At 39.8% G+C, this 26,413-nt stretch overlaps 1 protein-coding gene across 1 annotated transcript in view; it reads right to left on the bottom strand.

Moving 5' to 3' along the window:
• TEX11 (testis expressed 11) overlaps positions 1 to 26,413 on the bottom strand; it is a gene marked incomplete at both ends in the record, with an annotated part of 517,390 nt that overhangs the window by 137,160 nt on the left and 353,817 nt on the right. Inside the window, 2 exons of the mRNA XM_080652805.1 lie at positions 4,047 to 4,171; positions 25,505 to 25,607. Of these exons, the coding sequence (XP_080508931.1) occupies positions 4,047 to 4,171; positions 25,505 to 25,607 (228 nt within the window). The remainder of the gene's footprint in view (positions 1 to 4,046; positions 4,172 to 25,504; positions 25,608 to 26,413) is intronic.

Consider the following 26,413-nt stretch of genomic DNA (forward strand, 5'->3'; position numbering starts at 1 on the left):
GAAACATCGATGAGAGAGAAACATCGATCAGCTGCCTCCTGCACACCTCCTACTGGGGATGTGCCCGCAACCAAGGTACGTGCCCTTGACCGGAATCGAACCCGGGACCTTTCAGTCCGCAGGCTGACGCTCTATCCACTGAGCCAAACCAGTTTCGGCCAACACCCTTTCTTGATAAAAACTGTCAACAAGGTGGGAATAGAAGGATCATACCTCAACATAATAAAAGCTATATATGATAAACCCACAGCTAACATCATACTCAATGGGCAAAAACTAAAACCATTTCCCCTAAGAACAGGAACAAGACAAGAATGCCCACTCTCACCACTCCTGTTTGACATAGTACTGGAAGTATTAGCCATTGCAATTAGACAAGAAAAAGAAATAAAAGGCATCCAAATTGGAAAAGAAGAAGTAAAGCTGTCCTTATTTGCAGATGACATGATATTGTACATAAAAAAACCCAAAAGACTCTATCAAAAAACTAACAGACTTAATAAATGAATTCGGCAAGGTAGCAGGATACAAAATTAACGCCAAGAAATCTATGGCATTTCTATACACCAACAGTGAACTTACAGAAAGAGAGACTAAAAAAGCAATCCCATTTTCCATCGCACCAAAAAAATTAAGATACTTAGGAATAAACCTAACCAAGGAGGTAAAAGACCTATATGCGGAAAACTACAGGACACTGAAAAAAGAGATAGAGGAAGATGTAAACAGATGGAAGAACATACCATGTTCATGGATTGGTAGAATCAACATCATCAAAATGTCCATACTACCCAAAGCAATCTATAGATTCAATGCACTCTCCATTAAAATACCAACGGCATATTTCACAGACCTAGAAAGAACTCTCCAAAAATTCATCTGGAATAAAAAAAGACCCCGAATAGCCACAGCAATCCTGAGAAAGAAGAATAAAGTAGGAGGGATCTCAATACCAGATTTCAAGCTGTATTACAAAGCCACTGTCCTCAAAACAGCCTGGTACTGGCACAAGAACAGACATATAGATCAATGGAATAGAATAGAGAATCCAGATATCGACCCAAACCAATATGCGCAATTAATATTTGACAAAGGAGGCATGAGCATACAATGGAGTCAAGACAGTCTCTTCAATAAATGGTGTTGGGAAAATTGGACAGATACATGCAAAAAAATGAAACTAGATCACCAACTTACACCATACACAAAAATAAACTCAAAATGGATACAGGACTTAAATATAAGACGGGAAACCATAAAAATACTAGAGGAATCCACAGGCAGCAAAATCTCAGACATATGCCAAAAGAACTTTTTCAGTGATACTGCCCCTAGGGCAATGGAAGCCAAAGAGAAAATAAACAAATGGGACTACATCAAAATAAAAAGCTTTTGCACAGCAAAAGAAACCATCAACAAAACAACAAGAAACCCCACTGTATGGGAGAACATATTTGCAAATGGTATCACTGATAAAGGTTTAATTTCCAACATCTACAGGCAGCTTATACAACTTAATAAAAGGAAGATAAATGATCCAATAAAAAAATGGGCAACGGACCTAAATAGAATCTTTTCGAAAGAAGACAGAAGGAAGGCCAAGAGACACATGAAAACATGCTCAAAGTCACTTATTATCCGAGAGATGCAAATCAAAATGACAATGCGATACCATCTCACACCTGTCAGAATGGCTATCATCAACAAATCAACAAACGACAAGTGTTGGCGAGGATGCGGAGAAAAAGGAACCCTCGTGCACTGCTGGTGGGAATGCAGACTGGTGCAGCCACTGTGGAGAACAGTATGGAGTTTCCTCAAAAAACTGAAAATGGAACTCCCATTTGACCCAGTAATCCCACTCCTAGGAATATATCCTAAGAAACCAGAAACACCAATCAGAAAGGTGTTTGCACAAATAGCAGCACAATTTACAATAGCTAAGATTTGGAAACAGTCTAGGTGCCCGTCAGCAGATGACTGGATCAGAAAACTATGGTACATCTACACAATGGAATACTATGCTGCCATAAAAAAGAAGGAATTACTACCCTTTGTAGACACCTGGATGGAATTAGAGAACATTATGCTAAGTGAAATAAGCCAGTCAATGAAAGAAAAATACCACATGATCTCACTCATTTAGGGATAATGAAAAACATTATAAAGTGATGAACCAAAAGATAGTTACAGAGGCAGTAAAGCATCAAACAGAGTGTCTAATTACAGCGGTAAGGTTAGGGAGAGGTGGGGGAAATAAGAGATCAACTGAAGGACTTGTATGCATGCATATATGAGTAACCAACGGATGCAAAACATTGGGGGGTGAGGGCAGGTATGGGAGTGGGGTGGGGGGGGGGGCAATGGTAAGATATGTACACATATAATACCTTAATAAAAATTTGAAAAAAAATAAAAAAAAAAATAAAAAATTAAAAAAAAAAAAAGAGGTATGGCCCCTGATGCTACTGTATTCTTTGCCCTTTGTCCTGGCAATCATTAGTACTCAAGTTATGCTATAAAAAAGTATTGAAACAGGAGTCTAGTAATGGAGAATAACCTGCACAGAATTGCTGGGTTATCTGTTCCAATCCAACCCAATTTTCCCAGGGGTAAATTACTCTATAATAAATTCTGTTATATTCTATATAGTTGCCGGCTTCATTTTTTTGGTCTTAATATACCTTCTCATTTACCCCACCATCAGACGTATGATGATGATATAGGGGAGTAATATGAGATAAAGTAGAAGGGTTAGCTGCTGTGGCCAGGTTGTATATATATTAACTAGAGGCCCGGTGCAAGAATTTGTGCATGAGTGGGGTCCCTCTGAGTGGCCTGCAGTCCAAAGCCACCTGCAGCTCCTACCTGCCACTCCTGGTCATCCTGGTCTCACTGTGCCTGCCGCAGGCTCGGGCCCAATTTGTCCCAATCAGGAGAGGCTCGCGCTGCCACAACAGTCCTCGCCAGCCATGAGCCCTGTGTCTGGCGCCCTCCCAAGGGGAGTGGCCTGCAGGATCAGGCTGAAACCAGCTTCCAAGGGGTCCCGGATTACGAGAGGGCGCAGGCCAGGCTGAGGGACCCCACTGGTGCATGATCAGGCTAGGAAGGGACCGTGGGAGGGCTCCAGGGAGTGTCTGGACCATCTCTCTCAGTCCTGATCAGCCAGATCCCAGCAGCAAGCTAACCTACCGGTCAAAGCATCTGTCTCCTGGTGGTCAGTGCACATCATAGCGAGTGGCTGAGCAGCCTTAGCATATCATTAGCATATTACACTTTGATTGGTTGTTTGGTTGTTCTGCAATTTGGTCTATTTGCATATTACCCTTTTATTATATAGGATAAGAACAGAAACACCATAGTTGTATATTAAGCTTCAAATCACATTTTCAACTACCTTCTCAGTTAATTTCCACAATTCTGTTGGTAGGTATTACCTTTACTTAACAAACAATGAAATTAAGAATCAAAGAAGTTAAGTACTTAAGTTGTAGAGCCAGTAATCAAATCTAGTCAGTCTGTCACCAAGTCTAAGAGCTCCACAGTTGCTACAATGCTTTTCCTAATCCTATGCAGATTTTGCAAGTAAAAAACAGGGGTGAAAATATTTATTATTTCTAAAATAAAATTGTTTCGTGGTTAAGAAATTAAAAGATCCACAGGGATTTAAACTGTTTTGTGTGCTTTTTTTTTTTTTCAAATTGATGAGAAAGACAAGTTTCTAAATAGATAACTACTGTATTTGTTTGCATGGCATAGCATTTTAAATCTGGTGTTTCTTTTAAAATTTAACATTTTATTATATTTGTTTTTTTCTGTAGTTCTAAGCACAAATCTGTTACCTCACTGTTTCATTTACTTCACATTAGAAAGAAATGAAGAGAAAAAAAGAAATGCTGCAACCAAGCTTGGTGAGAAAATATGGGGTTAAATAGTAAAGGAAGTAAGAGAAGGCCTCTCCTGTGCCTACCTAATGATGATTCCATTAATTATCTCACAAAATGAAAAAGAGGCAAAAATTCCATAAATGTATACATAAGAGTTACCTCTAGAGCAAATTGGGCAGCTAAACTGAAAATCTTGACAGGTGAACTTGTATCTGCAAGTGGGTCATTCCCTTCTAATGCTTCAGTTGTTAATAAATTTTCTAAAGTGGTAATTGCTTGCAGAGCTGAAAACAAGGAAACAATTCAAAACATGAGATACTTTCTTTTTAAATTTCTTTATTGATTAAAACATGAGATACTTTTATCAAAGATAATAGCTATCAATGGTTAATTATATCACAGTGACTTTGGAACTCATTTTATGAGCACTAATATCTTTGAAACATTGGTTAATTTTCATAGTCATCTAAATTGGTAAACTGTCAGAAAAATGCCCAACTGAGCAATTCACCTCTGTGAATATATCCTATGGATGGATGGATATATATATATGCAAAAGTAAACAAAAACATACAAAAATGTTCATCCAGCTTGGCTGGTGTGGCTCAACAGTTGAGCGTTGACCCAGGAACCAAGAGGTTGCCAGTTCAATTCCCAGTCAGGATATATGCCTGGGTTGTGGGTTTGATCCCTAGTTGGGGCCATGCAGAAGGCAGCCAATCAATGAATTCCTCTCTCATCAATGTTTCTATCTCTATACCCCTCCCTTCCTCTCTCTCTAAAAATCAATAAAACATATTTAAAACACAAACAAATGTTCATCCAGCAATATTTACAAGAGTAAAATATGTAAGCAACCTAAATTCCATCAATAATGGATAGGCTAAATACATTTTGGTTCATCCATTAAATGAAATATAATACAGAATGAAGTAAAATAAATGAATGATAGTATTATATCTTAAAGGTAGATTATGATAAGTTATATATATGTAATAAAGACCTTAACAATTAAAATAACAGAAAAAGAGCTGGAGGCTTAGTAGTTAGCATAATAAATGTGAGAAGTTCGTCAGAAGGCTGACGGACAGCTTCAGCAAGGGCTAAAGATCTGCATATTATTACCTGCTGCCAAACAGCTGAGGGCAATTCCCCTAACCTGATGGTCCTTTATTGTTTACCAAACCTTACCTTTGATATGTATATCTGTTTTGCTAAAAGGCAAAATGTGTGAATAAAAAGCTGTGCATCCAGACATTCAGAGAGCTTAGTCACTAGAGCTAAGCTTCCATCTGGCTCCCCCAAAATGCCTTCCAAATTTATATTTCTTGTCTAGTTATTCATTTATGTGCAGCCCTTCTCCAGATTCCTGAACCCTAGCTGCGGAAAGACCCTAGCATTTATGGCGCCTCAACGAGGGACATCTGGAGGAGAAGATTTGCCAGAGCAAAGAAAAGAAGTTAATCACTGGTAAAGGTGGGGATCACCAGTAAAGGTGGGGGTCACTGAAAATTCGGTGGGTAGATTCACTGTGTATAAAGCTCGTACCAGCTTTGGAAGTCACGATCCAAAGAAGGAGAGGACGTCTTTTTCAAGCTAGGCCATAATGGGGAAGAATTCGGTTTAAAGGCAAAATTATAAAGAAATTAAAATGTCAAAAGGTACTTTCTTAAATCAGGCTCAAGGAAAAAGAGTGCCTTGTCACATTTAACTATGTGGGTTCTTGTTCAAATTACAAAATGCCTAATTCGTATTGGGGATCAAAATTCTGCAATTACTAAAAAGCTGCTGGATCCTCTGCTTCTAGTGTGAAAAGACTTGGCACTTAGAAAGGGTGGAGCTGTTAACACTCTTGCAGGGAGACTCTGACACTTTGTTTAAAAATTACAGACCACTTGAGGCAGGCAGAGTTTAGCTAAAATAATTTTAAAGGGTAGTCAATGCTATGGAGAGAAATTTCCAGAAAAAGAACTGTGATTCATTAAGTCTTATCTATGAGTCATAGTTGATTGCTTGTCTGTTTTATCTGTCATTTTTGTTTGGTTTGATGTGTTTATTGTTAGTTTATTAAGCATGCCTCTAGTTTAATTGGGAAAAGAAACCACCTGGGCGGCCAGACCATTTACTGAATTTCCCCAGAGGAAACAGGATGTGGGGGTGGGGAGACATGTGGTGATCCTGTAAAATGGATGCCCACTCCTGAGAGTGCTATTAAAAAGTCTTTTTTCGCCATGATTTTTATTTCCCGGTCAGTCATTTAAAAATTTAGCAGAATTTAGGAATGCATCTGGGATTTCTGTACTCATAAAGAGAAAAAGCTAGCTTAAAACAAAAGAGTGCTCCACCCAATTTTGTGCAGGTTTTGGGCTAAGCTTAATCTCTTTATGGATGCTATAGAATAAACCCCAAGACTGTTTTTCTCAAAAGAAAAAAGATGGTTAAAATGACCCAAAAGAAAAAATACAGGCTGAGTTAGGGCAATAAGTTTATTTCCATAATAAATGGTAGTTTTTGAATAATAATGGACCACATTCCAAAGTTAACATTAAGGCGGCTAGAAAGTCAGTAATTATCTCTGTTACAGAATTTGCCAAAGAAAATGCCTTGGATAATAATAATTGGCTTTAGAATCTCAGAATTGTTGAAACATAAATAGATGGATATAGCTAAAATAAAGAATTTGTAGTAAAGCTTTTTAGTTATAACTATAGGTATATTAATAGTGGGTGTCTGATCCTTGTTGAAGGAGGGGGCTGGTCGCATTTCCCCCAGCAGAAAGAATGTGGTGGTTTTACATTTAAATAGCTACAAGCTTGCTTCCCGGCTTCCCCCTCCTTTCGCCAGCCAGAAATGTGGTTTTCCAGAGCCTTTGGCAACTTGGAACTTTGGAGTTTGCTAAATTAAATGATAAAAATTTATTAAATATCTAGGTATTTTGAAATGAAAAAAAAATACTGAAATGTTAAATCTGAGTTTGCCTCATATGAAAAATCTAGAGGATAGATTTGAATCTATTAATTAAATATGTCTTGCATTTTATTTGAAATATATTCTTTTTTAAAAATATATATTTTATTGATTTTTTACAGAGAGGAAGGGAGAGGGATAGAGAGTTAGAAACATCAATGAGAGAGAAACACTGATCACCTGCCTCCTGCACACCTCCCACTGGGGATGTGCCCACAACCAAGGTACATGCCCTTGACCGGAATCGAACCTGGGACCTTCAGTCCGCAAGCCGATGCTCTATCCACCGAGCCAAACCGGTTTTGGCTGAAATATATTCTTAAAAATATGAAGTTATTGCTAGTCTCAGAAATGCTAAGTATTTAACTTGCCACCTAAAATTTGAGGCTTCTAAGAGTTTAAAGTTCAAATTAAGATAGGAGATATCATATAGTTGTGATAACAAAATACATATAGAAATTTATTTTGAGAAAATAATTCTTGTATTTTCTCTAGAGAAATTAGTATTTCATAATATAGTCTTTACGTGTGGTAAAATTTCAACCTAGAATATAATATTTTATATGGTATAATTAATAAAGAGGATTAATTTTGTGGTCTCAACCAAATTTTTAATATAAAAACCAGTTTAAATTTAATTAATATATTTTAGAACAATTATAAAAGTATATAATATAATCTTTATGATATATATATATACACACACATTTGATTATCTTTCCAAGTTAAATTTCAAGAATTTAACTGAGAGATGAATTTGGATATCCAAGGGCCCAGGAGTGATTCAAGAATTTATTCTCTCTTCTTAAAAGAAATATTTTTAAATTAGACCGATCTAATATACTTGAAATCACGTGGAAAGCTTTATAAAATAAAAACTAATAACTATATTTTATTTATATACATATATTTTAAATGTTATAAAGGTTTTAACCTCTAAGGGAAGGCAAGGCAAAGTTGCTGAATATTTCTTCAGCAGCGGAATTTTAAAAAACAAAAGCAACAGAATTTTAAAAACAAAAGCCCCAGGCAGCCTGCTTTTCAAATAGGTTGGGGGGTAGGGCAGCATCTGTACTTTATAGGTCAAACGTGTAAGTTTGCTTGCTTTGCTTTTTCAGTAAAGATGCCTACTTTGATTACTTAATAAATTAGCTTTTTATAATATAATCAAGGTCTCATATAATTTCAGTTATATAAGAAGTCAGTATTTTTATAAACAATTGATTCTAGTAAAGTCCTCTGAAATAGTTCCGGAGACCTCCCATGATCCCTCTGTGTATGCAAATGAGCACTAGCCCAAAAGAATACTGTTTAAAAGTAAACTGTAAGCTTAATAAAAAGGAGAAATTTAAAAATCTCCTCCACTACTATTTATAGGGAAAACTCAAGGTTATTATTCAAGCATTAAATCTGATCATTAATAGTCACCATAAGTAAAGAGAGTCACTTAAAATATAAGCATGGCAATATGAGCCAGCATCTAAAAAGAAACCAAGTGTGTTGCTTGGTTTAAAAGAAAGAAAAACGGTTTTTAAAAGAAACTTCCTAAATGTGGCCTAGAAATTACTCTGGGAAGAAATAAAGAGAGGTTTCCTTCAAATGTCTGGAAAACTTTAATTAAAAGTTAATGTATTAGGCCTCAAAAAGAAAAGTAAGTAATTTGTATTTTGCCTCTCTAAACAAAGCTAATGTGGGTATACTCAAACACTGAGCAAAAATTCAATTAATGTCATTTACTGTCCACAGCCAAGGACAAATGAAGTTAGAAAGTAAGCCTTATTTCATACTGATTTAAAATGGCAAATTGAAATAAGTGAATATTCAGGGGAACTTAATTGTACTAGGCAGGAACCTCTTCCTGGAGCATTAACTATTTTTTACTGATAGTTCATCTCATAGTAAAAGCTGCTTATCATGCAATGAACTCAGAGCAGTCATACTTTTGTACTAAGAATTGAATTAAAAGCTATCAAGCCTGCATTGTTAGATTTTCAAAAGCCAAAATATTGTACAGCAATCAAAAAATGTCCTCCTTACAATTTAAAACAAAAAAGGGGGGATAGTGGAGTAATCTCCTGTAAGTAAATGACATCGAGCCTTAATTACTTTAAATTTTTTTTCACTTGTAATGCTGATGGCAAGACACACATGGTGTCAGAATAAGCCAAAGGAAAATGGTTTGGGCAAAATAAAAAAGATCCTGAGAGTCTAGTTTATAGAAAGGTCCCTTTATTAACCTTATGCTTGTATATTTCCAGAAAACTCCTCCAAGCCCATGTGGATTCCTGCAACAATGGATCCAAGAGAGGAACTGACCAGACTACTCCAACCACAGATAGCCAGTGGCCCCAAGCAACACGCTGATGAGACAGAGGAAAAACAGTCCAGAAATGGGGGATGGTAAAGACACCTTGCCATGCTAGCAGTCAGCAGCTGTGCGTCGCTGCAGGTTGACCAGGACCAAGTCAAAGAAGGTCGGACCTGCATTGCCATTGCTCACCGTTTGTCCACCATCCAGAACTAGAATATCATTGCTGTCATGTCACAGGAGACAGTAATTGAGAAGGGAACCCATAAAAAACTGTTAGACAGTGATTGGAAAGGGGACTCAAAGAACTGTTGGCCCAGAAAGGAGCTTACTGCAGACTAGTTCCTTTGATGCCTGGCAGCAATTTAAAAGGACATGAAAGTACTCAATCCTTTCCATTGAATTTAAAAATCTTGAAAGGACCCGAGCTCTGCAAATGGCATATATTCTTGTTAAATTTATTAAATCAAAAATGGGGGATATGCTGGAGGCTAAGTACAGTAGTTAGCATAATAAATGCGAGAAGTTCATCAGAAGGGTGACGGACAGCTTCAGCAAGGGCTAAAGATCTGCATATTATTACCTGCTGCTAAACAGCTGAGGGCAATTCCCCTAACCTGATGGCCCTTTATTGTTTACCAAACCTTACCTTTGATATGTATATCTGTTTTGCTAAAGGGCAAAATGTGTGAATAAAAAGCTGTGCGTCCCGACATTCAGAGAGCTTAGTCACTAGAGCTAAGCTTCCATCTGGCTCCCCCAAAATGCCTTCCAAACTTATATTTCTTGTCTAGTTATTCATTTATGTGCAGCTCTTCTCCAGATCCCTGAACCCTAGCTGCGGAAAGACCTTAGCAAAAAAGTTACAGCTAATAAGCCAAAATAAGATAAGTGTAATCATAAAATTCAATTAATCAAAAAGAAAGCAGAAAAAGTAAAATGGCATCAAAGAAGAGATGAAACATATCACAAGATGCTAAATTGAAACCTAACCATATCAATAATCATGTTAAATATAATGGTCTAGATGACCCAATTAAAAGGCAGAGATAAATAGGATTACAGAAAGCAACTTTCAACCATATGCTACCTAGAAGAAATACACTTTAAATATAAAGACAAAATTAGTTAAAAGAAAAGGATAGGATAATCAAAAGAAACCTGGAGGGTTATATTAATATCAGATAAAATATATTTCAGAGCAAAGAATATTACCAGTGATAGAAGGTTATTTCATGATGATAAAAAATAAATTCATTATGATTACATAACAATTCTAAATATTCACATACCTAATAACAAAATTTCAAAATACAAGAAGCAAAAACCAATCATTGGTGTATGTGCTTGGCTGAGGAGCCAATCGGGCAAAGCTACCATCTGTGGGATTATGACTGAACGCCTCTAAGGCAGAATCCCACCCAGGCGGAACCATATGGCAGCGCCACAGAGCCTCGGTTGGCCTTGGATAGCCAGTCCCCCGCCGTTCCCGCCAGAGGGCCATGGAGCCCAACCGCCTCACTGAGGCAGGCGGCGTGGCGCACTCCACCACGTGTCGGCACCGGGGTCCAGTGCGGAGAGCCCTTCGTCCTGGGAAATGGGGTGCAGCTGGAAAGGGGGCCACCCCCACGCCCTTCACGCAGCTCACGTTGGTGGGTAACCTGGAGCTAAACCATTCGTAGACGACCTGCTTCTGGGTCAGGGTTTTGTACGTAGCAGAGCAGCTCCCTCAGTGCGATCTATTGAAAGTCAGCCCTCGACACAAGGGTTTGTAAAGAAGATAAAAAACAAACAAACAAAAAAACAATCAAACTGCAGAGAGAATAGAACACATCCATAATTATAATCAAAGATTTCAAAATCCTCTTTCAATAATTAATAGAACAAATAGAAAATCAGCAAGAACACGGTACATTTAAGTCTATTAACCAACTTGACCTGATTGATATCTATAGAACACACGACCCCACACCAGGAAAATATACTATAGTTTATGGAATATAAATTATACCTCAAAGTTAAAAAAATTAATAAAAGAAAGTTATCTGGAATCAGAAAATATTTGGAAAATAAGTAGCACATTCCTAAATAATCCAAAGAAATCAAAAGTCATATTTGAAAGTATTTCGAACTGAATTAAAATGAAAACACAACATATCAAAATTTATGAATCATCATTAGAAGGTGATTTATAGCATTAACTGTTTATATTATATAAGAAAAGGTCTTAAATCAATGACCTTAGCTTTCACCTTTGGAAATTGGAAACAGAAAATCAAATGAAACTCAAAATAAGCAGAATAATAGAAATTACAAAAATCAGAACACAAATGAAATAGAAAACAGAAAAAAATAGAGAGAAATTAGTAACACCAAAAACTGGTTCTATGAGCCCAATAAAATTGACCAACTTCCAGTCACTCTGACAAGAAGAAAATGACAGAGACACGAATTACAAATATTAGGAATGAGAAAGGTGATAGCAATATAGCTTTTACAGATTTAAAAAAGCTATTAAGGGAGAAATAATGATTTTTTAAAAATATATTTTATTGATTTTAGAGAGGAAGGGAGAGGAAGAAAAAGATAGAAACATCAATGATGAGAGAGAATCATTGATTGGCTGCCTCCTGCATGCCCTCTACTGGGGATCGAGCCCACAACCCAGGCATGTGCTCTTGGCCAGAATCAAACCTGGGACCCTTCAGTCCACAGGCTGACGCTTTATCCATTGAGCAAAACCAGCTAGGGCATGGAGAAATAAAAATTAACTTCAGGCCAATAATTTCAACTTAGATGAAACTGACAAATTTATTTTTAAAAAATATTTTTATTGACTTCAGAGAGGAAGAGAGTGGGAGAGACAGAAACATTAGTGATGAGAGAGAATCATTGATCGCCTGCCTTCTGCATGCCCCACACTGGGGATCAAATCCACAACCTGGGCATGTGCCCTGACCAGGAATTAAACCGTGACCTCCTGGTTCATAGGTTGATGCTGAGCCATGCTGGTTGGGCTGACATATTTCTTGAAAGAAACAATCTACTAAAACTCAATAAGGAAATAATAGATAAGGGGAATGGCCCTATATCTATTAAAGAAATTGAGTTTATAATTAAAAAACCACCCTATAAAGAAAAATCCAGGCCCAAATGGCTTCCCTGGTAAACTCTACCAGACATTAAAAAAATAAATTAATACCACTGAGCAATAGAAACTCTTCTAGAAAGTTGAAAAGGAGGGTGTATTTTTGAGCTCATTTTATGAAGTCAGTATTACCCAGATGGCAAAACCAAAAACATTACAGGAAAAGAGAAATACAGACCAATAATCAGTCATAGACACAGGTTAAAATATTTTAAAACAAACAGCATATTAAATATAATATTATGTAAAAAGGAGAATATATCATGAATAAGAGGAGCTTACCAAAGGAATGCAGTATTAGTTTAACAGTTGAAAAATCAATGTAACTGATAACTTTAACAAACTTTTAAAAAATTGATCATTTCAGTAGATGCAGAAAAACTATATGACCAAATTCAACATCAAAGGAGGAGTTCCAAAATGGCAGAAGATATAGTGGAAGCTACACTGACACTCTCCCAGGACCAAACTAGAATTACAACTAAAATACAGAAAAAAAATCCTGAATAATCAACTGAAGACTAGCTGGAGAGAACCCTGATAACCAAGGACTGAAAGTAGTGACTGCAGAGAGACTGGTAGGAAGTTCAGAGGTGTGAGAGGGCTGGCCAGGCTCCCACAGGAAGCAGCTAAAGTTCCAGAGAGATATCTCAGCTGTGTGTGTGTGTCGGGGGGGAGGGGGGATTTCCACTAAGAACTCTGGGGTCTAAACCAGCCGTGGGCAAACTACGGGCCCGCGGGCCGGATCTGGCCCGTTCGGCTGTTCTATCCGGCCTGCGGAGCCGAAAGAGTGGAGGGTTCTCTTGCTCTCCCCTCCGCTCCTTTACTTTGAATTTATATTAGTTCACACAAACACTCCATCCACGCTTTTGATCTGGCCCTCCAGTCCAGTTTAAGAACCCATTGTGGCCCTTGAGTCAAAAAGTTTGCCCACCCCTGGAAACCCTAAGTTGGGCTCCCCAGACAAGAGCACCAGAACTGAGAAAGATACCCACATACCATCTGGCTGTGAAAAGCAGTGGGATTGTTGTCTACCAGGGAGAGACAGCTGGAAATGCAGGCACCATCATAAAGGGCCAATGCACAGAATTTCATGTGCAGCCACTTACCTTGGACTCCAGCAGAGAGAGGGCAGAGTAGACTAGAGATGTGTGAAGAGAATCCAGGGTTGGGAGCTCTGACATTACAGCTTGGAAGGCAGACACATTGGTTTCTTGTGCTGAGTCATTCCTTCATACTGCAGAGGACATCTTTCACAGGCAGGCATTTACCATACAGGAGGGAAGCAATTGCCCCACCAAATTGGAAAACCTCTCACCCATCCTGTAAAGTCTACACTTTGTTGTGGTCTATAGCCTGAGGCAAATTAAGACTGAAAATAACAATCAGATTCTAGAGCAGGGGTGGGCAAACTTTTTAACTCGAGGGCCACAATGGGTTCTTAAACTGGACTGGACGGCCGGAACAAAAGCATGGATGGAGTGTTTGTGTGAACTAATATAAATTCAAAGTAAAGGAGCGGAGGGGAGATCAAGAGAACCCTCCGCTCTTGCGGCTCCGCGGGCCGGATAGAACAGCCGAACGGGCCGGATCTGGCCCGCGGGCCATAGTTTGCCCACGGCTGTTCTAGAGGCTTTGAGTCTTTGCATGATCTCCTTCTGGACCTGGAGCTAGGAAAAACAGACCTTGGTGTACATCTTGGTCCTTTCCAAAGGCACCCAGCCCCAGGAGAGGGAGCCAAAAGTTGTGGATTGCTGATAACTCAAAACAGGGTACTCAGGCCAGTCTCAAAAAGCATCTGAAATTGTCCTGCACCAGAGACTGGAAGTCCCTAACTAATACACAGATACAAACTTAAACAGGCAGCCAAAATGGGAAGAACAAAAATAAGCCACAAATGAAAGAACAAGAGCTAAATAAAATGGAGATAAGAAATTTACCAGATATAGAGTTCAGAATAATGATTATAAGGATGCTCAACAGCATAATAAAAGTTATAGAAACTATGAAAGAGATTCCAAGATGGTGGCCAAGAGGATGGCAGTGAGGGAGAGAATATGAGTGAGGGAGTGAAAGGGGAGTGTGTGGACATGTTGTATGAGTGTGTGTGTCTGAGTAAGGGACAGCTAGATCTCTCAGGACCTTCGGGGGCTGGCAGATTGGGCTTACATAGCTGGGCAGCCTCTGCTACTGCTATAATCTCTCCTGGAGCGCTGGCTCTGCCGCAGAAGCCATGTCATCTGGAAGGGGAGAGCTGTTGTGACTGGGAGCCCAGACTCACCTCTACCCAGGGTGTTCTCAGACACCACCTGGGATACTATAGCCACTCCAGTCAGGGAACTGCTGCCTTGCCACAGACCCATGGACACTGGAAATCTAGCCTCCCTAGATGAGGGCTACTGTGAGTTCCAGAGCACGGTCCCCTCCCACCAGCCAGACACTTCAGCCCTGGGCACAGCGACCGCATGTGCACATGAACAGCTAAGCCTTACACAGCAGCCCCTGGCTCCACAACCATGAGCACAAACACCCGAGCCTAACAGAGCAGCCCTGGGCTTTGCAACTGCAAGCGCAAACAGCCGAGCCTTACGCAGCAGCCCTGGGCTACGCAACCAAGTGCGGGAACAGCCGAGCCTTATGCAGGAGCCACAGGCTAAACAACCATGTACATGAAAAGCTGAACCTTATTTAGCATCCCCAGGCACCATGACTGCACCAGCAGCCGCATGAGCAGCTGCCACCCACGACCGTACAAGGAGCAGCGCCCTGCGACCCACCTCAAGGAGAAGTGGCTGTCTGAGAATGTGCAGGGAGTGGCCGTAGCACAAATGAGTGAGGAGCAGATGCCTTGCAACCCCATGAGGAGCAGCCACCACGCGCAACCGTGGGACCTACCACCAAGTTCACCACTATAGCCACAGGCCTTGTGCGCCTTAACACCAAGATCCTTTAGTGAGAGCAAAAATGGAGAGACAGAAGAACAACTCCCAAAGGAAAGAAAAGGAGGAATCGCCAGGAAAGAAACTAAATGAAATGGAGGAATGCAATAAGTCAGAAAAACAATTCAGAATAAGGGTGATACAGTTCATAAATTGGATGGATGAGAAAATGAACAACCTATGTAAGAATCAGGAGAAAATAAAGAGTGATATAACTACAATAAAAAACAATATGGAAACTTTCAACAGTAGACTATGAGAAGTGGAGGACCGAATTAGTGAATTAGAAGACAGGGGGGCAAAACACATCCAATCTGAATTGCAATTGGAGAAAAAAATCAAAGGACAGCATGAGAGCCTGAGGGAGCTTTGGGACAACATGAAACGAAGCAATATATGTATAATAGGGGTAACAGAACAACAAGAAAAGGAGCAAGGGTTATAAAACCTCTTTGAAGAAATAATGTCAGAAAACGTCCCTGATACAAGGAATAAAAAAGTCACACGAGCACAGAGTCCCAAACAAGAAGAACCCAAAAAGACCAACACCAAGACATGTCATAACTACAATGGCAAATATTAACAACAAACAAGAGAATCGTAAAGGCTCCAAGAGAGACAGAAAGTTAAGTACAAGGGATCTCCCATTAGATTATCAAATGATTTCTCAACAGAAAAACATCAGGCCAGAAAGGAATGGAAGAAAGTATACAAAGTGATGCAAAGCAAGGGACTGAATCCAAAAATACTTTATCCAGCAAGGCTATCATTCAAAATTGAAGGGGGAAAAAGGAGCTTCACAGACAAAAAAAAAAAAAAAAAAAAAAGGCTAAGGGAGTTTATCACTATCAAGCCAGCAATGCAAGAAATACTAAAGGGACTGTTGTAAGAAGAAGAAATAGAAAGGGAAGAAGGAACACAGGCATAAAGAATAAAAATGGCAAAAAACAAGTACCTATCAATAATAACCTTAAACGTAAATGGATTACAGGTGCCAGTTAAAAGACATTGGGTAACTGAATGGATAAGAAAACATGACTCATATATGCTGTCTACAAAAGACCCACCTAAGAACAAGGGACTCACACAGACTGAAAGTGAAGGGATGGAAAAATATCTTTCAGGCAAATGGAAATGGAAAAAAAAAGCTGGGGTAGCAATACTTATATCTGACAAAATAGACCTCAAAGTGAAGGCCACAAGAAGAGATAAGGAAGGTCACTTCATAATACTAAAGGGATTGATACAACAAGAGAATATAACTCTGGTAAACATATACACACCCAATGCAGGAGCACTCAAATACACACACACACACACACACACACACACACACACACACACACGCACAAACTTCTGGAAGATATCAAGGGAGAAATCGACAGCAATACAATCATAGTAGGAGACTTCAATACCTCACTGACATCACTAGATAAATCCTCTAGACAAAAAATCAGCAAAGAAACAGTAGTCCCAAATGACTCACTAGATCAGATGGACTTAATCGACATCTTCAGAACATTTCACCCCAAAGCTATGGAATATACATTCTTCTCAAGTGCACATGGGTCATTTTCAAAGATAGACCACATATTGGGACACAGGCAAAGTCTCTCCAAATTCAAAAAGACTGAAATCATATCAAGCATCTTTTCAAATCACAATGGCATAATATTAGAAATCAAATATATAATAAAAACAATAAAAAATTAAAACACTTGGAGGATGAATAGCATGCTATTAAACAATGATTGGGTTACCAAAGAGATCAAAGAATAAATTAAAAACATCCTGGAAATGAATGACAATGAAAACAAAACAATCCAAAACCTATGGGACACACTGAAAGCAGTCCTGAGTGGGAAATTTATAGCATTACAGGCCTACCTCAAAAAACAAGAAAAACTGTGGTAATAAATTATCTAAATCTACAACTTAAAGAATTAGAAACAGAGCAACAAGAAAAGCCCCCCAAAAGGAGATATATGCACTACTATTTGTAATACTTGAAACAATAAAACAAAATTTTAAAAATAAAATAACAGAAAAGAAAAAGAAAAGCCCAGAGTGAGCAGAAGGAAGGAGATAATGAAGATGGGAGCAGAAATAAATGACATAGAAACCAAAAAAGAAAAAAATAAAGAAAAAAAAAAGAAAACCAATACAAAAGATCAATGAAACCAAGAGCTGGTACTTTGAAAGGATAAACAAGATTGAGGAACCTCTAGCCAGGCTCACCACGAAGCAAAGAAAGAGGACTAAAATAAACAAAATCAGAAATGAAAGAGGCAAAATAACAAGAGACCCTACAGAAATAATAGGGATTGTAAAAAAAAAAAATACAGTGAACATCTCTACTCCAACAAACTAAACAACCTAGAGGAAATAAGCATATTCCAAAAAAAAATATGACCTTACAAAACTCAATCAAGAAGAGTAAAAAATCTCAACAGGCTGATAACTTACGAGGAAATTGAAGTAGTAATAAAAAAGCTTCCAGAAAACAAAAGCCTGGGGCCAGACAGCTTCACAGGAGAGTTTTACCAAACATTCAAAGAAAAACGAAAACCTATCCTTCTCAGACTATTCCAAAAAATTCAAGAGGAAGGCACACTTCCAAGCTCTTTCTATGAAGACACCATCACCTTAATCCCAAAACCAGATAAAGACACTACAAAAAAAGAGAATTACAGGTCAATATCCCTCATGAATATGAATGTTAAAATCCTCAACAAAATTCTAGCAAATCAGATCCAGAATTACATTAGAAAGATCATACACCATGACCAAGTGGGATTTATTCTGGGGATGCAAGGATGGTACAATATCCCTAAATCAATAAACATGATACATTAAATAAACAAATTGAGAGATAAAAATCACACAGTCATATCAATTGATGTAGAAAAAGCATTTGACAAAATGCAACACCCTTTCGTGATAAAAATCCTCAGCAAAATGGGAATCGAGGGATCATACCTCAACATAATAAAAGCTTTATATGACAAAGCTACATCCATCATAATACTCAATGGGCAAAAACTAAAATCATTTCCCCTACGAACAGGAAAAAGACATGGATGCCCACTTTCACCACTCTTGTTTGAGATAGTACTGGAATTGCTAGTCATAGCGATCACACAAGAAGAAGAAATAAAAGGCATCCAAACTGGAAAAAAAGAAGTGAAATTTTTATTATTTGCAGATGACATGATATTGTACACAGAAAATCCGAAAGACTCTATCAAAAATCTGCCAGAACTAACAAATGAATTCGGCAATGTAGCAGGATACAAAATTAACACCCATAAATCTATGCTTTTTTTTATTCACCAATAATGAACTCACAGAAAGAGAAACTAAAAAACAAAACAAAACAAAACAAAACAATCCCATTTACTATTGCATTAAAAAAATTAAGATAACTAGGAATAAATTTAACGAAGGAAATAAAGAACCTGTACTCAGAAAATTATAGGACGCTAAACAAAGATATAGAAGAAGACATAAACAAATGGAAGAATATACCATGTTCATAGATTGGTAGAATCAACATCATTAAAATTTCCATACTACCCAAAGCAATCTACAGATTCAATGCAATCCCCATTAAAATATCAACGGCATACTTCAAAGACCTAGGAGAAACTCTCCAAAAATTCATCTGGAATTAAAAAAGACCCCAAATACCTGCAGCAATCTTGAGAAAGAACAAAGTTGGAGGGATCATAATACCAGATATCAAGCTATACTACAGAGCCACTATTGTCAAAACTGCCTGGTACTGGCACAAGAACCGACATATAGACCAATGGAACAGAACAGAGAACTCAGAGATTGACCCAAGCCATTATGCTCAATTAATATTTACAAAGGAGGCAAGAGCATACAATGGCGTGAAGAACATCTCTTCAATAAATGGTGTTGGGAAAATTGGACAGATACATGCAAAAGAAATGAAATTAGATCGCCAACTTACACAATACACAAAAACAAACTCAAAATGGATAAAGGACTTAAACATCAGATGGGAAACCATAAAGATCCCAGAAGAAGCCATAGGCAGCAAAATAGTAGACATTTGTCATAGCAATATCTTTACCGATACAGCTCCTAGGGCAATGGAAACTAAGGAGGAAACAAACAGATGGACAGATGGAAACAAACGACTGCCCGTTTAGATGGGACTACATCAACATAAAAAGCTTGTTCACAGTGAAAGAAATCATCAACAAAACAACAAGAAAGCCCCCTGCATGGGAGAACATATTTGCCAATGTTATCTCTGATAAGGGTTTAATCTCCAAAATTTATAGGGAACTTATACAAGTTAACAAAAAGAAGATAAACAATCCAATAAAAAAATGGGCAAAGGACCTAAATAGACACTTTTCAACAGAAGGCATACAGAAGGACAAGAGACATATGAAAACATGCTCAGTCACTAATCATCTGAGATATGCAAATCAAAACAACAATGAGGTACCATCTCACACCTGTCAGAATGGCTATCATCAACAAATCAACAAACGACAAGTGCTGGCGAGGATGCAGAGAAAAAGGAACCCTCGTGCACTGCTGGTGGGAATGTAGACTGGTGCAGCCACTGTGTAAAACAGTATGGTGTTTCCCAAAAATATTAAAAATGGTACTCATATTTGACTCTGTAATCCCACTTCTAGGAAAATATCCCAAGAAAACAGAAACACCAATCAGAAAGGATATATGCACCCTTATGTTCATAGCAGCACAATTTACAATAGCTAAGATTTGGAAACAACCTAAGTGCCTATCAGCAGATGAGTGGATTAAAATATGGTACATCTACGCAAGGGAATACTATGCTGCTGTAAAAAAGACAGTACTCTTACCATTTGCAACAGCATGGATGGATCTAGAGAGCATTATGGTAAATGAAATAAGCCAGTCAGAAAAAGATAAATATCACATGATCTCACTCATTTGTGGAATATAATGAACAGCATAAACTGATGAACAAAAATAGAACCAGAGTCATAGAAGCATCAAACAGACTGTCCAACCTATGAGGGAAGGTTTGGGTTAGGGCAGTGGTTGGCAAACTCATTAGTCAACAGAGTGGCAAACCACAGCTTGCAAGTCGCATGTGGCTCGCGAGCCGCAGTTTGCCGTCCCCTGGGTTAGGGGTTTAGAGATCAACCTAAGCACTTGTATGCATGCATATGAGCATACGCAAAGGACACAGATCGGGGGAGAGGGAGTAGTGAGGGCATGTAATTCCCCCACCCTGATCTGGGACATCCTTCAGGGCAAACCAGCTGGACCCCACCCATGCACCAGGCCTCTATCCTATCTAATAAAAGAGTAATATGCAAACTGACCATCACTCCAACACACAAGGTGGCTGCCCCCATGTGGTCAAAGATCCTGCCCCCATGTGGACACAAGATGGCCACCACAAGATGGCCAGCATGGGAGGGCATTTGGGAGGGACCAGGCCTGCAAGGGAGGGCAGTTGGGGGCGATCAAGCCTGCAGGGGAGGGCAGTTAGGGGTAACCAAGCTGGCAGAGGAGGGAAGTTGGGGGCGACCAGGCCTGCAGGGAAAGGCAGTTGGGAGGGACCCAGGCCTGCAGGGGAGAGCAGTTAGGGGTGACCAGGCCTGCAGGGGAGGGCAGTTAGGGGTGACCAGGCCTGCAGGGGAGGGCAGTTAGGGGAAAACAGGCTGGCAGGGGAGCAGTTAGGCATCAATCAGGCTGGCCAGGGAGTGGTTAGGGGGTGATCAGGCTGGCAGGCAGAAGCGGTTAGGGGCAATCAGGAAGGCAGTCAGGCGAGCAGTTGGGAGCCAGCAGTACTGGATTGTGAGAGGGATGTCCGACTGCCCGTTTAGGCCCGATCCCTCCAGGATCGGGCCTAAACGGGCAGTCGGACATCCCTTGAGGGGTCCCAGATTGGAGAGGGTGCAGGCTGGGCTGACGGACACCCCCCCAGTGCACGAATTTCGTGCACTGGGCCTCTAGTGTTGTAATAGCTATATATGGTGTCAGATGGGTACTAGATTTAAGTTCTTTTATACTTCAACATAGTAAACCAAATAAAGCAAATGCCTAGAAGTGAGGGCATGTGCTGGGGCATAAGGGCGGTCAGGGAGAGGTCAATGGGGGGAAAGGAGACTTATGTAATGCTTCAAACAATAAAGAATTTAAAGTATAAAAAAAGAAACTATGAAGAATGACTAGTCGGAAATGAAGAATGACTTGGCACTAGCAAGGAACACATTGAAAGGAATACACAGCAGATTAGGGGAAGACGAGGATCAGATCAGTGAATTAGAATATCGATCACCAACCAGTGGTCTGCCAAGCACTGGTGGTCCATGAGGTCTGAAAGGTTGGTGACCACTGAATTAGAAAATAAGGTAGAAAAAAATAACTCAATCAGAGAAACAAAAAGAAGAAAACAACAATTAAAGAACAAATCGCTTCTTGGCCTTTTGGCTAAGATCAAGTGCAATAATTAAAGAACAGAAGGACAGGTTAAGGGAGCTGTGGGACAACATGAAATATAACAATATTCATATCTTAAGATTGCCAGAAGGTGAAGAAAGTAAGCAGGGATAGAGCATGTATTTGAAGATAATGGCAGAAAACTTCCCTAACCTGGTGAAGGAAAAAGTCACAGAAGATCGGTAGGCACAGAGAATCCCAAGCAAGAAGAACCCAGAGAGGCCCACACCCAGACACATCATAATTAAAATGCCAAAAATTAGTGAAGAGATTAAGAAGTACAGGTTGGTAATTAAAGAACATCCTTAGAGGGTATACAGTCAATAATGTTGTAATAACTATATATGGTGTCAGATGGGTACTAGATTTATACAAGTGATCATTTTGTAAGTTATATACATGTCTAATCAAGGGGCTGTATGCCTGAAACTAATATAATATTGTATGACAACTGTAATTGTAAAATAAAAATTATTTAAAAAATAACAGCAATCCACCTCCTAGAGAAGTAATCATATCACCACACAAAATCTACAAACAGATGTTTATAGCACATTTATTCCTAATCATCCAAACTGGAAACCATGCAAACATCCTTCAACTGGTAAATGGATAGCCAAACTGGGATACATCCATACTATGGAATAAAAAAGAGTGAACTATGGAAACCACAGCAGTATAGATGATATTCAAATGCAATGTGCTATGTGAAAGAAGTCAGGCTAAAAAAGCTTCACACTGCATGATTCCATTTATATGACATTCTGGAAAAGGCAAAACTGTAGAGTTATAAATGAGGTCAGCCGTTTCCAGGACTGGAAGTAATGGAAGGTGTTTCAACAAAGGGGCCCGAGGTAAATTTTTGTTCTGTGTCTTGATCATACAGTATGCATATCTCAAAACTCACCGAATTATTAATATAAATGAACCTCACAGAATCATACACAAGCAATAGTAACTTTTATTGCATAAACTTGACTTTAAAAATGGTGACAGATAATTGGAGAAAAGTAAAAACATTGAGTTGATGCTATGTTTAAAATTGAACTTATTTTAATAGAATGTTAAAATAAAAGGTTTAATAGGAAATCCATTATTTTTGGTCATTTCTGTTGGCAAAATATTTTAAGTTGTTTTATACTTCAACATAGTAAACCAAATAAAGCAAATGCCTAGAAGTGTCTAATGAAAACATCAATGATGGACATGACACCAATATTAACCCTGATAAACAGTTTACTAGTACTTTAATTTGCTACTCCTTAGTTAATATACAGGTATACAGGTATAGTTTACTATCCTTGATTTCTTCCTCAGTGGAGTATAAGTCATCTTCCATTTTCTTATGGATTTAATGCATGTAAGGGGCATTCATAAATAGTTGCTTAATTTGATTAGTATAAATTATGTTCAGATTCAAGTTTTTCAATTTCTCAATTTGTGCGGTTCACAAAGAGCAACCAGTCTGGAGCTCACACTTCTCCAGGATTAGGTTCAGGTACTCTGAGGGCTGAATAAGAATACTATCATAGCATAGGCATATCTGTAACCAAGTCAAGATACATGTGTTTTCAGTCACACTAGCTAGGAAACTATGCTTGATGAAAAAGAAACAACACTAATGGGATGAGGTTCATTTGAGTAATTCCAACACTGTCAACTTTGTAGAGAGAAACGCCTTCTCAAGGCCTAATCTCTCATCAATCACCTCCCAAATACGTGAAAACAGTCAAAAGTTACCCTTGAGACTTCCATTCTCTAAAGACAGTTCTTAACTGATGGATGTTTGCAGTATAATCTCCCCTGCACCCAGACCTTTTTAAAATTAAGTTTTTAAAATAGGTTGGTTCAAATAACATAAAGTTCAAAAAAGTATACCGTGTCCAGTTGGCATGGCTCAGTGGCTGAGCATGTACCTATGGCCCAGGAGGTCACGGCTCGATTCCCGGTCAGGGCACATGCCCAGGTTGCGGGCTCGATCCCCAGTGTGGGCCATGCAGGAGGCAGCTGATCATTGTTTCTTTCTCATCATTGATGTTTCTATCTCTCTCTCCCTCTCTCTTCCTCTCTGAAATAAAAACAAAATATTTAAAAAAATATATACCATGAGAACTTTCCCGCCAATTTCTGTCCCACAACTGACTAGATTCTACTCCCTCAATAGGTAGGCCCTGTTCTTTTATTTTTATGTAACCTCCCATAATTTATTTTCCATGATTGTATTATCTTTATATAGGAAAGCTAGAATGAATACATACACACACACACACACACACACACACACACACGTGTGTGTGTGTGTGTGTGTGTGTGTGTGTGTGTATAATATTATATTATACTAGAGGCCCGGTGCACAAAATTCGTGCACAGGGATGTGTGTCCCTCAGCCCAGCTTGCACTCTCTCCAATCTGGGATCCCTCTCACAATCCAGGACTGCTGGCTCCCAACTGCTGACCTGCCTGCCTTCCTGATTGCCCCAAACCACTTCTGCTTGCCAGCCTGATCACCCCCTAACCACCCCCCTGCCAGCCTGATTGATGCCTAACTGCTCCCCTGCCAGCCCAATTGCCCCTAACTGCCCTCCCCTACAGGCCTGGTCATCCCTAACTGCCATCCCCTGTAGGCCTGGTCACCCCTAACTGAACTCCCCTGCAGGCCTGGTCACCCCCAACTGCCCTCCTCTGCAGGCCTGGTACCCCCCAACTGCTCTCCCCTGCAGGCCTGGTCACCTCTAACTGCCATCCTCTGTAGGCTTGATCGCCCCCAACTGCCCTCCCTTGCAGGCCTAGTCCCTCCCAACTGCCCTCCCATGCTGGCCTGATCACCCACAACTGCCCTCCCTTGCAGGCCTGGTCCCTCCCAACTGCCCTCCCCTGCTGGCCATCTTGTGGCAGCCATCTTGTGTCCACATGGGGGCAGCCATCTTGTGTGTTGGAGTGACAGTCAATTTGCATATTACTCTTTTATTAGATAGGATTAGATAGGATAGAGGCCTGGTGCACGGGTGGGGGCTGGCTGGTTTGCCCTGAAGGGTGTCCCGGATCAGGGTGGGGGTTCCCTTGGGGTGTGGGGCAGCCTCGGGGAGAGGCCTGTGGTAGTTTTCAGGCCAGCCATGCACCCTGGCAACCCAAGCATAGGCCAGGGGCGGCTGGAAGCAGGTATCTAGGATTTATTTATCTTCTATAAGTGAAATTCTGTAGCCTTGAGCGGAGGCCAGGGCAGGCCAGGGTGGCGGGAAGCTTGGCTTCCTCCATTGCTGGGGGCAACCCAAGCCTCCGGCTGGCTCCAGCTCCGTGGCCGCCACCATCTTTGTTGGGATTTATTTATCTTCTATAATTGAAACTTTGTAGACTTGAGCGGAGGCCAGGGTAGGCGGGAAGCTTGGCTTCCTTCATAGCTGGGGGCAACTCAAGCCTTCTGCTTGCTCCAGCTCCATGGCTGCCGCCATCTTTGTTGGGATTTATTTATCTTCTATAATTGAAACTTTGTAGCCTTGAGTGGAGGCCAGGGCTGGCCAGGGCAGGCGGGAAGCTTGGCTTCCTCCATCGCCGGGAGCAACCCAAGCCTGCTGCTTGCTCCAGCTCCGTGGCCTCCGCCATCTTGGTTAATTTGCATACTTGCTCCTGATTGGCTGGTGGGCATGGCTTGTGGGTGTAGCAGAGGTATGGTCAATTTGCATGTTTCTCTTTTATTAGATAGGATTATATTATGATCAAAGAGGATTATTTTTATTCTTTGTGTTAACAGTTAAATGTAACTCAAAAAATATACCTCGGTCAGAATTGCCTTCCATGACTGCAATCTTGAACAGATAAAATTGAGTGAAAATATTTCCAGGATCAAGATGTTCAGCTTCTGCCACTGCTTCTTTAGCCTGAAAAAAAAATATTGGATCTCTTTTAAAAAAGCTTTAAGGAAAACCTTACTGTATTGTGCTAATATTACTAACATAGTTAAAATGGCTAATTTGTACTCAAAGAAAAGACGTGAAACTAAGAAAAGTATTTAAATAACTGTTTTCTGTGTTGTTATTGTTTTTTTAATCTTCACCCGAGGATATTTTTCCCATTGACTTTTAGAGAGAGTGGAAGGGAGGGGGAGAGACAAAGAGAGAAAAATCGATGTTGGTCCTGGGGATCAAGCCTGAAACCCAGGTACATGCCCTAGACCAGAATTGAACCAGACAGCTTTCAGTCTGCAGGCTGATGCTCTATCAACTGAACCAAAATGGCTAAGGCAGTGGTAGGCAAACTGCGGCTCATAAGCCACATGCAGCTCGGAAGCCACATGCAGCTCGTGAACTGCGGTTTGCCGCTCTGTTGACTAATGAGTTTTCCAACCGCTGGGATAGGGGCTTAATCACAAGGAACAACAACAGCCTGTAATTATTGGAATCGAGAGTCTAGGTCAGTGGTCGGCAAACTCATTAGTCAACAGTGTGGCAAACTGTGGCTCACGAGCCACAGTTTGCTGACCACTGGGATAAGGCAAGAGCTGTTTTTTTTTTTTTAAATGCTAAACACATAGTGAGTTCTGCTTCTGAAAAAAATGTGCACTATGTATGTGTGATAACATTCTTTTAATTCCAACAATGACTGACAATATATGCAAAGTGATTACCATAGGAGAACCAAGATGGCGGCAAAGGTAAACAACTATACTTGCTGCCTCTCACCACCA

This window comes from Plecotus auritus (genome assembly GCF_963455305.1).
Source record: "Plecotus auritus genome assembly, chromosome: X".
In the NCBI taxonomy this organism is placed as follows: domain Eukaryota; kingdom Metazoa; phylum Chordata; class Mammalia; order Chiroptera; family Vespertilionidae; genus Plecotus; species Plecotus auritus.